The following is a 15909-nucleotide window of genomic DNA, read 5'->3' on the forward strand; positions in this document are numbered from 1 at the left end:
ATAGCCACTTGCCATATGAGCACTTGAAAATGTGGCTAGTTTGAATTGAGATTTCTATGATTGTACCAAAAAAGAGTTTAAAATTGCTCATTAATAGTTTTAAAATATTGATTACTTGTAGAAATGATAGTACATTGGATATATTGGATTAAATAAAATATATTAAAGTTAATTTTACCTGTTTTTACCATTCCATTGTGGCTACTAGAAAATTTAAAATCCATATGTGACTTGTATTATTTATCTATTGAATATCGCTGACTAGATAGCTACACTATAACTCTGAAATTAATTAGAACCCTCACTCAAAAAATGCAATGACCATATAATGAAGTTACAGATTTTTTTTTGGGCTGGGCACGGTGGCTCATGCCTATAATCCTAGCACTTTGGGAGGCCAAAGTGGGTAGATCACTTGGATCAGGAGTTCAAGACCAGCCTGGTCAATATGGTGAAACCCCATCTCTACCAAAAATACAAAAATTAGCTGGGCATGGTGTCACATGACTGTAATCCCGGCTACTTGGGAGGCTGAGGCAAGAGAATCACTTAAGCCCAGGAGGCAGAGTTTGCAGTGAGCTGAGATTGTGTGCTACTACACTGCAGCCTGGGCAACAGAGCAAGACTCTGTCTTAAAAAAATTTTTTTTCTTTTAAAGGGAAGATTAGCTTAGATCCAGAACTGTGATGGAACTGATATCATTATACATATTATCTTCCAGGTTTTGTCCCTTTAAATAACATTTTATATTAGTTATAATGAAAGAAAATGTAGAATTTTGTAGCCTTTGTCTCTTTACTTAACATCATATCAAACAATTCACAGATTACATTATAGTCCATTGAGTTGATTTACCCTAATTTACCTAACCATTTCTCTATTGCTGGATATTCAAACTCTGCAGATAGTCTTGGATTAAACATATATTTTCTTCTAAAGTGGAAATTTATTTTTATTGCTTATTACTTGCAGAATAATAGAATTGGTTTTACAAATCTTAAACTTGTACCATACAAAATATAATGACCTACATTTATTTTCATTTGTAGGAGTGTGACTTGGGTCATCTATTCTTTTCAACTTTTTTGTAACTTTTCTCTGTTTGTATTTCAGAGGCACATCAAGCTTCCATCAGGGGATATTAGGGAGCTTTAGTGCTTATTTTTTTCCTGATTTAAAGTGGGCAGTAGTATCTTTTGATAGCCTGTCAAGACCACTTGTGCCCAGGTTATTTTCTGTAACAGCAGATAACATGGAAGAATGGTATAATTTAAAATAAGCTTTCCTCTCTGTCATTGACCGAATTTCATGTGTAGCACACCCTTTTCCTCTCTTTCTCTTTACTTTTACAATATATGCAATTTCAGTTACAAAGTATTTTCTCCTTAATAATTGATATTTATAGGAATTGCAGATTTCTTCAAAATAAGTTTTTAAATTATATCTTTATTTCTGTATCTTTCATTTTAGGATTTTACATTAACAATAGTCCTATATTATTGAAACTCTTGTTTATAATAAGAGTTGAGACGATAAGTCTCTCAAAAATACATAGCTTTTAATCCCATCTGTGAATAATTGACAAAGCTAAATATTTGTCAAAGCCAAGGCCCTGAATTCATTTGCCACTTTTAACAGAGAAAGTAATTGTTTCATCAAGAAAAAGGAGAATTAATTGTGAAGCAGCTTGGGAGACATTTCTATATTTTGTTTTCTTTTTCTTTTTCTTTTTTCTAGAGATAGTGTCTCATTCTGTATCCCAGGCTGGAGGGCAGTGGCATGATCATAGCTCACTGTAGCCTCAACCTCCTAGACTCAAGCAATTCATATATCTCAGCCTCCTGAGTAGCTGGGACTACAGGCACATGCCACCATGCCTGTCTATTTATTTATTTTTTATAGAGATGGGGTCTCACTATGTCGCCCAGGCTGAACTCAAACTCCTGACCTCAAGCGATCCTCCCATCTTGGCCTCCCAAAGTGCTGAGGTTACATGTGTGAGTCACTGTGCCCAGCTATAATATTTTAGAAAACAGAAGAAAAATGCAAGGTAGTCTTTGAGAATTACTAAGAAGTTGGTGGCACTTACAAATACTTAAGAAGTAGTAAAAATGGAAATTGGTTTGGATGAGTGCTGGGTTTGAATGGTGTGGGTCCATCTCTCCCTTGTTATGTGAGCTTTAGACCGGTCTCTGGTCTAAAGAGACCTTTGATTTCTTTCTCTGTCCAAGTGCCATGAGTTTTGTATGTATTCCATGGGTGGTTTGTATGTAGTTTCTGACACACAGAACAGGTGCCGGGAAGATGCTCATCATCATTTTCCTCCCATGCACATTGTTCTCTAAAACTCAGTCACTGCCAATGTGGAGCTATTAAGCTAAAGCCTTAAATGTATAATTGAGTGAGCGTGTAATTATTTGAATATCACTTTAGAAATTAAGATAGCAGGGAATAGAAAAACGGCAAAAGAGTCCTTTATAGCCCAGCATCCTGAGCCAACAGCTGAAGGCAAAGAGTAGAGTCAGACAATGGAAAAGAGAAACTTGCTGAGAGAAACTGAAATGAATATGCCCTGATGAGGTCTGAAACCTGCTGATTTCTAGGTGAAATGTAGACCAAGAACCCCTATTAATAATAAATAAGGAAATGAAGGTAGATGACACCAGCCTCCCCCGCGTCCCCACCATCGCGTCATGTTGATGAGGAAAGGGAAGTAGAGAGGAACAACCTGTGAAAATTAGGAGAATCAATATTCAGAGTAAAACCTCACTGCCATGACCACATGGGGAATTAAAAAAACCACATACCACCACAGCATGATGTCTCACTGATACTGATCTTCTCAAAAATGGGTAATATTACTGGCTGCAGGCACCAGCAGGCTTTATCTTGATGTTACTGTAAGAGAACCTCAGGACCTATAACGCTGGTTCAGCTTATAACTTAGGGCAGTTACTGTAAATATTAGAACAAAGATGTGCCGAAAATGTTTGCAGTACATCAGTCTGAAAATGAAGTTAAACAGGATTCTTTGTGGAAAAGACTGGACTTAGAAAATGATTGTGTTCATTACAGAGCTAACTTGTAAATATTTATTCCATAAAAATTAAAAGCAGACTGGACAGTAGTACTGCTTAACTTACTTCTCTGTTCTGAATTAAAGACAAATATAAATAATCCTTTTTTGTTTGAGATGGAGTCTCGCTCTGTTGTCTAGGCTGGAGTGCAGTGGTGTGACCTCGGCTCACTGCCACCTTCGCCTCCTGGGTTCAGGCGATTTCCCTGCCTTGGCCTCCTGAGTAGCTGGGATTACAAGTGTGTGCCACTATGCCTGGCTAATTTTTGTATTTTTAGTAAAGATGGGGTTTCACCATGTTGGCCAGGCTGGTCTCGAACTCCTAACCTCAGGTGATCTGCCTACCTCATCCTCCTCAAGTGCTGGGATTAAAGGCGTGAGCCACCACACTCAGCCTAAATATTGTTACATAAGTGTATGTTAACTGTACCTAATATATACTTGCAGAAGCACTGTGGTTATAGAAAAAAATGTGGGCAAATATTTTGAAGTTCCTGAATTTCATGACAGTACACTATTATAATTCCATGAAGAAATAACCCGAAAAGAAAGTCAGAGGATTATGGCTTCTTAAACTACAACTCACCAACAGTCTGCTGAAGGAAAGTGGCAAGTAATTAGTCTTAGATTTTGAATTGTGTAGAACTTTTGAAAGTTAAAGCTTACACCCACACTGAGGAGATGTTTCACAAGAATACAGAGCGACTGGGTACAGTAGCTCATGCCTGTAATCCCAGCAACTTTGGGAGGCTGAGGTGGGAGGATCGCTTGAGCCCAGGAGTTTGAGCCCAGCCTGGGCAACAGGGTGAGACTTCATCTCTACAAAAAAAATTAATAAACTATCTGGGTGTGATGGCATGTGCCTGTGGTCCCAGCTACTCTGGAGATTGAGGTGGGAGGATTGCTTGAGCCCAGGAGGTCAAAGCTGCATGGAGCCGTCCATGATCCTACCACTGTACTCCAGCCTGGGCGACAGAGCACAACCCTGTCTTAAAAAAAAAAAAAAAAAAAAAAAAAAGAGAGAAGAAGAAAAAGAATACATAGCAAGTTAGCTGAAACTAACTTGTTTGTTTTGGGAAACAGTTTTATTCAGCCATTCAGCCATTCTTCTATGATGTATAGCCTATTGCCATGTGTACTGAGCATTCATTATTAGACATTTAATCTAGAACAGAATTTATCAGGAAGCACACAAGGAACACTAGGAAACAGGAGATCTGACTTCTAGTCTGGACTTCAGTAGTAACTGGGCCTCAGTCCCTGTGAACTAGGGCAGGTCAGTTTATTCCTGAAAACCACAGGATTTTCAGTTCAGCAAGTCAGTAGAATGAGTTGGTCTTCTGTGTTCACGTTTTAAAATTCTGTTCACAGAAGTTACAAATCATCATGATGATGTGAAAAATCTGGGAGTTATTTGAACAGTCAGAAAATAGCATACAAATACCATCCTTATTAGACATACAAAAATGAATGAACTATCATTTTTAAGCTTCTTTTTAGTAGACCTGAAATCAGTCATGTAGGTAAAATCTTTTCCTACAGTTACTTCTTTGGAGGAATGCATGCACCCATGCATGTCCATTTCCTTCTTTCTGTCTCACTATGTGCAATAATATCAATCAGTGTATTAAAACAACACTAGAAGTACACACACACACTCATTCTTTCTGTCTCTTACACACACACACACACACACACACACACTGACTTGGCCTCATTGTCTTAATCTACTGTGAACTTTACAGATTACAAAATAAGATTAATCTTGAAAGTTAAGAAAAAGTTGAAAAGCATAAATTGAGGTCTATAAAATGACTTTGAGGAAGTGAATAAAAACCCATTATTTGAAAATTTTTACTAGCTAATAACAATCTATGCTGTCTTCTTCTACCCTGGGAAGATTGAATAACCTGTTAAAGCACTTTTGGATAACTTTTTAGGATTTTATGATAATATTTATAACCTATCATCTTTGTAGGAGAAATAATGTCAGTCTTAGAGCCTTAGACGTCTGCAGATCTCTCCTCAGATGGAAATGCTCTTTAGACTCTAAATCAGCGCTGTCCAATAGATATATAGTATGAGCCAAAAATGCAAGCCAGATATATAATTTAAAATTTTCTAGTAACTACATATAAAATGAATAGATATAAGAAATTATTTTGAATTTTATATATATATCTTTTTTTTTTTGAGACGGAGTCTTGCTGTGTCTCCCAGGCTGGGGTGCAGTAGCTCAGTCTTGGCTCACTGCAACCTCCACCTCCTGGGTTCAAGCCATTCCCCTGCCTCTGCCTCCCGAGTAGCTGGGATTAAAGGCATGCACCACCACACCTGGCTCATTTTTGTATTTTTAGTAGAGACGGCGTTTCACCATGTTGGCCAGGCCGATCTCGAACTCCTGACCTTAAGTAATCTGCTTGTCTTGACCTCCCAGAGTGCTGGGATTACAGGCATGAGCCACCACACCTGACCAATAATATATATATATATTTTTTTTTTACACAATATATCAAAAATACCATTTTGCCTGGGCATGGTGGCTCACGCCAGTAATCCTAGCACTTTGGGAGGCCAAGGCGGGTGGATTGCTTGAGGTCAGGAGTTCGAGACCAGCCTGGCCAACATGATGAAACCCTGTCTCGGGGGCGCGGTGGCTCAAGCCTGTAATCCCAGCACTTTGGGAGGCCGAGACGGGCGGATCACGAGGTCAGGAGATCGAGACCATCCTGGCTAACACAGTGAAACCCCGTCTCTACTAAAAAATACAAAAAACTAGCCGGGCGAGGTGGCGGGCGCCTGTAGTCCCAGCTACTCAGGAGGCTGAGGCAGGAGAATGACGTAAATCCGGGAGGCGGAGCTTGCAGTGAGCCGAGATCCGGCCACTGCACTCCAGCCTGGGCGACAGAGCGAGACTCCACCTCAAAAAAAAAAAAAAAAGAAACCCTGTCTCTACTAAAAATACAAAAATTAGCCAGGCATGGTGGCGGACACTTGTAATCCCAGCTACTCAGGAGGCTGGGACAGGAGAGTAGCTTGAATGGGGAGGTGGAGGTTGCAGTGAGTTGAGATCATGCCATTGCACTCCAGCCTAGGGCACAGAACAATACTCTGTCTCAAAAACTAAACAAAACAAAACAAACCACAAAAACAAAAAATGCACAAAAATATAATTTCACCATGTAACCATTGTGAAAAATTATTAAGGATATATATTTACTTTTTTGGTACTGAGTCCTTCAAACCTCCAAATCCAGTGTTTATTTTGCTTTTTCCTTTTTTTTTTATTTTTTTTTTGAGATGGAGTGTTGCTGTGTTTCCCAGACTGGAGTGCAGTGGTATGATCTCGGCTCACTGCAACCTTCGCCTCCCAGGTTCAAACGATTCTCTTGCCTCAGCCTCCCAAGTAGCTGGGACTACAGGTGCCTGCCACCATGCCTGGCTAATACTTATATTTTTAGTAGAGATGGGGTTTCCTCATGTTCCCCAGGCTGGTCTTGAACTCTTGACCTCAGGTAATCCACCTGCCTCAACTTCCCAAAGTCCTGGGATTACAGGTGTGAGCCACTGCATCCGGCCAAATCCAGTGTGTATTCACACATCTTAATTCAGTAGCTAAATTTTAAACAATTAAAACTAAATGGAGTCCTACTAGAACAATCAAGTTGTGTTTAATGGGAAAACATTTCACACTGTTTCCACTTAAAAGTAAAATTGAAATTGATTAAATAAAATTAAAAGTTAAACTTCTCGGTCATACTAGCCACATTTCCAGTGCTCAATAGTTACCAGTGGCTGGTGGCTACTGTGTTGGATAGCAGAGACATAGAATCATCCCCATCACCAGTGAAAGCTTTATTGGACAATAAATCTTTAAACCTTTCATTGCAGAAGATTGGACATATTTTGTTATTTTTAAAATTTAGTCATGTTCTGCATAACAACGTTTTAGTCAGCAATGGACCATATATAATGACAGTCGTCCTTTAAGAGTATACCAAAATTTTGCTGTATCTTTCTTTGTTTAGGTATATTTAGATATACAAATACTTACCATTATGTTACAGTTGCTTGTAGTATTCAGTACAGTAACATGCTGTACAGGTTTGCAGCCTAAGAGCAATAGACTATGCCATAGAGCAGGGGTCCCCAACTCTTGGGCCATGGTCCACCATGGGTCTGTGGCTCGTTAGGAACCAGGCCGCACAGCAGGAAGTGAGTGGTGGGCGAGTGAGCGTTACAGCCTGAGCTCCACCTCCTGTCAGATCAGTGGTGGCGTTAGATTCTCATAGGAGCACGAACCCTATTGTGAACTGTGTATGTGAGGGACCTAGGTTACGCATTCCTTCTGAGAGTCTAAGGCCTGATGATCTGAGGTCGAACAGCTTCACCTCGAAGCCATCCCTTCTACCCCCTAGCCATGGAAAAATTGTCTCATGAAACTAATCCCTGGTGCCAAAAAAGTTGCGGACCTCTGCCATAGAGCCTAGGTGCCAAGTGTGTAGTAGGTTCTACCATCTAGGTTTGTGTAGGAACACTCTCCAGTGTTTGCACGATGATAAAATCACCTGACTCATTTCCCAGAATGTATTCCCATTGTTAAGCAAGACATGAAAGACGTGACCATATTAAGTCTTACAGATAGTCTTGTGATTGCCTAAGTCTCACGAAATTGAACTTCTGATTATGAAGATTTGTGACTGTTTAACTCTACATTTATAGTTTCATTACTAGTTATTTGGGATCTGACTTCCCCTCAGCCCCAGATAGATAGATAGATAGATAGATAGATAGATAGATAGATAGATAGCATGTCAGTGTCTCATTCTGTCACTCTCACCCAGGCTGCATTGCGGTGGCACAATCATAGCTCACTGCAGCCTGGAACTCCTAGGTTCAAGCAATCCTACCTCCTCAGCTTCCCAAGTAGCTAGGACTGTAGGCATGTGCCAATACACCTGGCTAATTTTTAAACTTTCTGTAGAGATGGGCATCTTACTATGTTGCCCAGGCTGGTCTCGAACCTGGGTTCAAGCAGTCTTCCTGCTTGGGCCTTCCAAAGCACTGGGATGACTGGTGTAAGCCACCATGCCATGCCTGGCCAGCCCATTCTTTTAACTTAATTAAGTGGCCACAGACTAACATCTAGCGAAGAATTGACTTTGAAAGCAATGAATTTCCATATGAAGCACCTTATGAATTACAAAATAAATGCACTTTCTAGTTTTTTTCTGCTACCAAGATCACTCTTTCAGACAAGAGACAACATTAACACTTGAGGTACCCATTTCAGTATTGTAAACATAAACGACATTTGGGGTGTAAATTATTAAAGGAAAAAAGTTGAGAGAAGAAATAGAAATAGTAGCGGAAGTTTTAGGTTATTTTTGAATCTAGGCAGACGAACTAACACTAATGAAAGCATTTTCTCCAAAGGTGTTTGAACCACTGCGACAGCTACCACCATTTCCACCACCAGCACACATACAGGCGAAATATTTTATAATACAGAATAAGATTTTTTAAAAAATGTCAGGAGCATGAATAATATTATTCCTCTCTTCATTAAAGGGCTCAAAGTTCATCGGGAGCTTTTTGTAGCAGCTTGGGCACATTGGAGAGCTGTCTCCCGTTTTAAAGGAGAACAGGAAAGCACATAGAGAGGAGAGGTTTGATTTTTGGAAGGCAGTCCTTTCCTAGAAGAGGGTGATTTGGGTCTGCTCTCGAGGAATAAGAATCTGTGGAATAACGCTTTTTGACCTTTTCCTCGTTTGGTGCCACCCTCCATGGCTACCACTGTTACATTTATGTTGCTGGGTCCTGGGAAATTCACATCTTTCACTTCTAGGAGATTAAAAAAAAAAAAAAAAAAAAAGTATGGTTGGCTGAGTGTGGTAGCTCATGCCTATAATCCCAACACTTTGTGAAGCCGAGGTGGGTGGATCTCTTTAGTCCAGGAGTTCGAGACAAGCCTGGGCAACATGGTGAAAACCCGTCTTTATAAAAAATACAAAAAAATTAGCTATGTGTGGTGGTGCATGCCTGTGGTCCCAGCTGTTCGGCAGGCTGAGGTCACTTGAACCCAGGACGTGGAGGTTGCAGTGAGCCAAGATTATACCACTGCACTCCAGCCTGGGTGACACAGTGAGACCCTGTCTCAAAAAAAGAGAGAAAAAGAAAGAGGTTTATTTTTGAATAGATTTTTACTCTCTACTGTATGTTGGCCAAATGCACTTTCTAAATTAGATGACCTCTGTTGTCAGTGTACCCTGGAACTGTGGTCAGATCTCAAGGAAACTCCCGGCTTCCCTCTGGTCTGGTCCTCCTCCAGCATCGTGCAGTGATGCTGAGGTGCATTTTTGACTTTGAGTCTGAGTCATTGAAAAACGTACCTAGGTGACAGGTGGTAGAAGCTTAATACTTCCTACATTTTTGACTGAGTTTTAAACAGTACTGGAGATCGTTGTCTTCCCACCAAACCTCCGATAAGTGCTGTGTAGGCTTTTTAAATAAATCTTAACCTTTTAGTCAGAGGACAAGGTGGTTAATTCTGATTCTTTCACAGAAGAGACTTCCTCAGCTTCTCCTTTAATTTTTTCTTTTTCTTAAACTACCATTAGTGTGCCAGTAACTCCAGTTATACTGTGTCTTTTATATACAGTATTTCATTTAATGCTCACAAGAACCCAATGAAGTAGGTATTATTGTTGTCCCCATTTTACAGGTAAGGAAAGATAGGCTAAATAGCGTAATTAAATTTTCAAAGTTATGCAGCTAGTTAAGTGGCACAGCAGGAATTTGATCCCAGGGGCTGTTTGACTCCAGGACTCACTGTGTGATGCTGCAGAATAAGTTGATTTTAACAGAATTAGACACACATGGTGGTGTAAAGGCAAGCTAATTCCCAAGTTTCACTAGCTGGTAGGGATATTGTTGCTTGTTATTGCAGGCCTAGTTTTTTTCTGCTATGGTTAATAGTACGAGATAAACATAATTGGATATTTCTGATGTCCTGGGGGTTTACAGGATATTCATGGTGCTTGACTTCTCTTGTCGCAGGTGGCTGTGTTACTGCAACGTGCCACAGTTCTGTGACAGTCTACCTCGGTACGAAACCACACAGGTGTTTGGGAGAACATTGCTTCGCTCGGTCTTCACCGTTATGAGGCGACAACTCCTGGAACAAGCAAGACAGGAAAAGGATAAACTGCCTCTTGAAAAACGAACTCTAATCCTCACCCATTTCCCAAAGTAAGGGAGAGGTTTTGCTGGTCTTTGTTTGATCCCAGAGCTTGAGGTTGCTAACTACAATGCCAGCGCCCGCATAAATAACAAGATCAGGAATGACAGAAAAAGCATTCCAAGGAGGAGGGAGAAAAGACCCTCAGTTCCCTTTGTGAATCTTCTTGGGTATTTTCCAGTCCGTTTATTAGCCTGACTTTGGGTTGACTGCCGTCATTGCTCCCTTATCCCCTCCTCATCCTACCTGAGTCATTGTCTCTGACTCTCATAGAATGGGGCGGTGCTTTCTTTTGTATATTCAGCGGCCAGGAAGCTCTAGAAAGATGAGGGAGAATGTTTAGGTACATTTTCCAGCCACTCAGAAATGGTGCAGAAGTAGCCAAGTGGCTTTTTTTTTTTTTCCATTCAATTTCTCCAACTTTTTCTAAGCACTGGTGAACCATCCCTGCCTCAGCTATAGTAGACTTGACCCCACTCTTTGGAAACTAGACTGCAAAAGCAGGGATGAAGAGGAATAGAGACCTCCTTCAGCATGACCTTTGAACCTCTATGCTAAATTTCTTGTAGAATATGCATACTTTGGTGCTTCTTGCACCTGTCAGAGCTCCAAGGCATAAATAATCATTTAAATATTTTAAAGGGAAGGAAATGCTTTAAAGCAATAGAAAGTTGCGGTGCTGCACCATTGGCCTTGGAAATGCATTTTTAATGCTAAGAACCAAAAATTTAAGCTAAGAGGTTGGATGCTGGTGAGATAGGCTAAGGGTACAGTTGATGACTTCTCATGGAGCAATAACAGCGAGAAATGAATGAGACAGTTCATTTTGTGGTTGTCATTCTGCCTAGATCAGCATTTGGTCAGGAAGGTAAAAGGCGTAATTTGAAAAGACTGGCTAGGTATGATATAGCCTTCCTTCCCCACACCTTTCTGAACTGCTGATGTACAGAATAGAATTTGAGAGTAAGGATTCTTTGATGAAAGATTGATGAAACCCCGTTTGTTTGAGAAACTAGATTTTTATTATTCAGATAGTATTACTAGATTACAGAATTTTTGTCTCACTAAAGGTAGAGTTTTAATTCATAACAATAAGTTAGGTTCAAAACAATAACAAAAACAACAAAACAACAAAAAACCAAAATGGTTTTCTGAGAGAAATGGACTGAAGATTCCATGGCATTTTAACCCAAATCCTAAACCTTAGATAGATGTCATGAGTAATTCTGATGGGCTTTGGTGGAACACCTAATATTTGCACATATATTTCAGCAACCTGATTGTCAAAATTTTCTTTAGAGAACCAGTACATGAGACTAAGTCATGACATGAACATTTTGTTGTCCTCTGTGGAGGGAGATTCTGAAGCACTTAAACTGCAGTTTGGATTTTGCTCCCAAAACGGGTTATGAAATTAGGGCACACTCATGTATTTCAGTGTCTTTTAACTGATGTAAGCTCCTTTCCTTAGAGACTGAAGCAGTTTTCTTCCTTATGTATCTATTACATTTGCCATATAAGCAGCATTTTATGTTTTCAGGTGATAGCTGTCATTCTGTCTCTGAGTCAAGGGACAAAAGAAGACTCCTCCCTTCCCAACACCTGTTATGGTATTTAAAGAGAAATTTTAGTTACTTTGCATAATAAGATTTTTCCCATAACAAATTCATTTTGCTTCTTGCAGATATTTGCTAATTATAGTGTGTTTTGTTCCCTCAGCCCATAGTTCTGGCATGCTTATGCTAAGAGCTAAAACATCCATGCTGCCTTCTTTTCTTCTCTATTACTAATGGTGGGGTAAAACTACCACCCACTTCTCCTTTTAAATTCCTTTTCACCGAATATGACAACATTTAAGGCTATTGGGGATTTATACCTACAGTTTTGGCAGCAGAACCACACATGTTGAAACCTGAGGTATTATTTGAGTCTTGGGCACTGTTTCAGAGTTAGAGCTGGGACTGGCTTCCCAGCACCCAGGGAGGTCTCTGCAGTTCTCAGATGCATTTTCAGGGCTTACATTCTTATCTTCCTATTCTTCATATGTGCTGCCTTTTTTCCCACTTGGCTTTAACATGTGCCTCTTTCCCCATTCACCTAATTACAAAGTTTTTTTAAAGTTTTGTATCTATATTTCATTCTAAAAGTGAAGAAAATTTGGTTCGGGGAAAAAATGAAGAAGACCACTGATAGCTTCACCACTCTGAACTATTTTTAGTGCTTTTAGATATTTCTATTTTTCCCCCTTTTATTGGCAAACAAAAATTCAGTAAGCCTCAGAGGGACTTAGGTATCTGTATTTCTTTTTTCTTTTTTTCTCTTTTAATTTTTAAGTTTTTAAAATCACCTGCCCTATTCTGATAAGCATCTGTATTTCTAATAAGGTTTCCAGATGATTTTTATGGGTTGCTAAAACTTGAGATCTATTTGGTTTAAAGTTAGCATAGTAATTAATTTGTTACTTGTTCCAATCCTGATCCTGCCATTTACTAGTTGCAGGAATTTGATCGAGTTATTTAACTTCTCTGTGCCCTACTTTCTTCGTCTGTGAAATGGGTATGAATTTTATCTCATAGGGTTGTTAAAAAGATCAAGTGAGTTAGTATACATCAACCACTTACAACACTGCCTATCATGTAGTGAGAGCTATACATGTGCGTGACAAATAAAAATAGAAAATATAACTCATAGAGTTGATGTGAGGATTCAGTAAGAAGTTCTTAGAGCAGTGCAGGCACAAAGTAAGCACTCAATAAATATTAGTAACTTTTGTGAAGATAATGACAGTGACAATGCAGCTATATGGAGGGCTGAAATCATGCTCTGAGATTCACTGAGGAAGATTAATGCATTTCTACTGATGTAATTCATGTGTCTGTATCCTATGTTGTGTTAAACTATGCAGGGTCAAAAGAGTAAACATTTGTATAAATGCATTTCTGTATTTGTATATACCAGGGCTGCCCAACTAAATCATAATTTGGGTTGTAATTCTCCATTATATTTCTGATTGAAGGTTTGAGACACTGATGTTAAGGTGATTGCCACAGATTATTAGGGCTGTTGTCTTTACAGTAGTTTTTTTGTTTTTTTAAAAAAATCTTATTTCTATTACTCTTGTGTCTAGATTTCTGTCCATGCTAGAAGAAGAAGTTTATAGTCAAAACTCTCCCATTTGGGATCAGGATTTTCTCTCAGCCTCGTCCAGAACCAGCCAGCTAGGCATCCAAACAGGTGAGTTTCCTTTTACACAAATCAGAGAATAACCAGGAAGGCCAACCTGACGTGTAAGTTGCAGTGAACTGTAACTTATACTTAGCTCTATAGTCAAATGAGCTTAGCTCTATAGTCAAATGCTGGCTCTTTCCAAACCCAATTATAGTCTCAGTCGATGGCTAGACACACCTAGGAATCAAGTCTCTGTCTGACCTCTTAAATCTATGATATCTGTTTTGTACATCAAGTTACCACCAGGTATAATGGTGGATAGTGAGTGAGAGGCAGTCTTGAGTCTCAGGATGTGAACTACTTCCCTGTGGGGGCAGGGCATCCTTGCTATTGCTTAAATCAGCCAGTGGCATCAGTTGGCATTTTGTGAGGAAGGAAGACAGGTGCCTTCTGGAGTCACAGTGATCTCAGAAAGAGGATCTGAATTCCTGCCTTTGACACTAGGAAGACCCCATGGAGAAGTTTGGCAAGAAATGCCAAAACAGTTTATATCTGGCTACGGGGAAAGACGGGGTGCAAAATTTTGATGTCAAGAGTTTTTTTTTTGTAGTGCTCTAGGTCAATGTGTAATATGGGGGCTTGTGAGTATTGCCTCTAATGCCTCCAGCAAAGAAAAAAAGATTTATTCTTGCTTTAAAAACAAAATTGAAGTATAATTTATATGTACTAAAATGTACTCTTTTTACCGTACTGTGTTTTGACAAACACATATACTTGAGTAATTACCACTGCCATCAAAATATAGAACAGTGGCCTCCTTCCAGACAGATTCCCTTGTACCTCTCTGTAGTGCATTCATAGTCCTACCTCCAGCTCTGGCAACCAGTGATCTGTTTTTTTGTTCTTACAGTTTTGCCTTTTCCAGAAAGTCATAGAAGTGGAATCATATAGTGGACAGCTTTTCGAGACTGATAACTTTAACTCAGCATAGTGCATTTGAGAGGTGATTTTTGAAAAAGGTTTTCATCTAGAGCTCAAGTTTAGGTGTAAATATAACTAAATCCCTACAAACCAAAGTACTAGTGAATGAGGAATTTTATTTGAATCATACTCTTTTTGTTTGAGCTCATTACCAAAAACATGTCAAAAACATATTTGTGTCCTTTTTTTTTTCTTTTTTATAACCTGAGGTCATAATTTCATGTATCTCTGGTCCAAAACCTGTAGTGCTTTGGGGCCTGTCTGTGCCTATTACGTGTTTCTTCTACAGTTGAGCAATCAGCATTTAGTAGACATGTTTTCTGTGGTTACTGGACATATCCTTTGCATTGCTTCCTCTGTACCTGTGCTATTCACTTTACCTTTGATTTGATTTCACCTAACTTTCAAATGGCATTTCTTCTGCAAACTCTTTCCTAAGTTCTCCCATCCCTTCTAGCAAGGACTGGATCTCTTTTCTTCCAGACTTTCACAGAGCCTTGAATATATCCTATCCTTGGTTCTCAAACATGACTGCACAATGGAATCACCCATGGAATTTGAAATGCACTGATTTCTGAGTGCCATTCCAACAGAGTGTGAGATTATTGTCCTGGGGTGTGGCCTGGACATTGGAACTTTTAAAAAACCCCCAGGTAATTTTAATGTGCAGCGACATTTGAGAATGACTGTGTTAGACAATACTCACCTCATATTATCCTAGTCCCATTTTTTCTGTATGTCTTTTATCTCCTGTGGATGCAGCTTTTTGATGGTCAGAGACCCAGTTTTGTCGCAATAATAATTGAAACATTTATTAAGTGCTTGGCTAAGAAGCTTCCTTGGTATCTTTAAGCCTTTTCACAAACCCTGGGAAGTTGGAATTATGATCTCCTTCACATAGTTGAGGAAATAGAAGCTCAAGGAGGAGCAACAAATTGCCCAAGATAGACCTTGTAAGTGACGGAACTGGGTTTCACACCTGTATTTAATTCCTAAATATTACACTGTAGTAAGAGAGCCAGAACTCTAACCACTACATCACACCATCTTGGTGTGTGCTGCCAATATACAGCATACACTTGTGGAAGGAATGAGTGAAGAACAATTTCCTCCCTCAGGCAGTGGGGGACCAAAGTTATTCAGCAGGATCAACATAGTTCTCCTTTGGTGGGTCTGTGGAGAGGATTTCTCTGTGTGTGAAAACTCCCCTTTACCCTTGTTTGCTCAAAATTCTCCAATCTGCTCAACTTCCAGCCACATTGTTATCTGTCATAGTACAGGATGGAGAAGGAAGAGGTTGTTGTCTGTGACCGTATGGAAATTTTATTCTTTTTTCTGTGGCTAAGGTTGTCACCAGGTTAAGTTGGATTGTACACTTTAGTATTACCTGAAGCCGTCAGAAGCGGGCTGTCTTCTCTTGTTCTACTGTAATTGCAATGTGTTC

General features: G+C 39.6%; 1 protein-coding gene across 1 annotated transcript in view; it reads left to right on the forward strand.

Moving 5' to 3' along the window:
- Positions 1 to 15909, forward strand: part of KAT2B (lysine acetyltransferase 2B) — a 117331-nt gene that overhangs the window by 63906 nt on the left and 37516 nt on the right. The window contains exons 6-7 of the mRNA XM_025376472.1: positions 10136 to 10327; positions 13444 to 13550. Coding sequence (XP_025232257.1) covers positions 10136 to 10327; positions 13444 to 13550 — 299 coding nt within the window. The remainder of the gene's footprint in view (positions 1 to 10135; positions 10328 to 13443; positions 13551 to 15909) is intronic.

This window comes from Theropithecus gelada, chromosome 2, assembly GCF_003255815.1.
Source record: "Theropithecus gelada isolate Dixy chromosome 2, Tgel_1.0, whole genome shotgun sequence".
Lineage (NCBI taxonomy): Eukaryota > Metazoa > Chordata > Mammalia > Primates > Cercopithecidae > Theropithecus > Theropithecus gelada.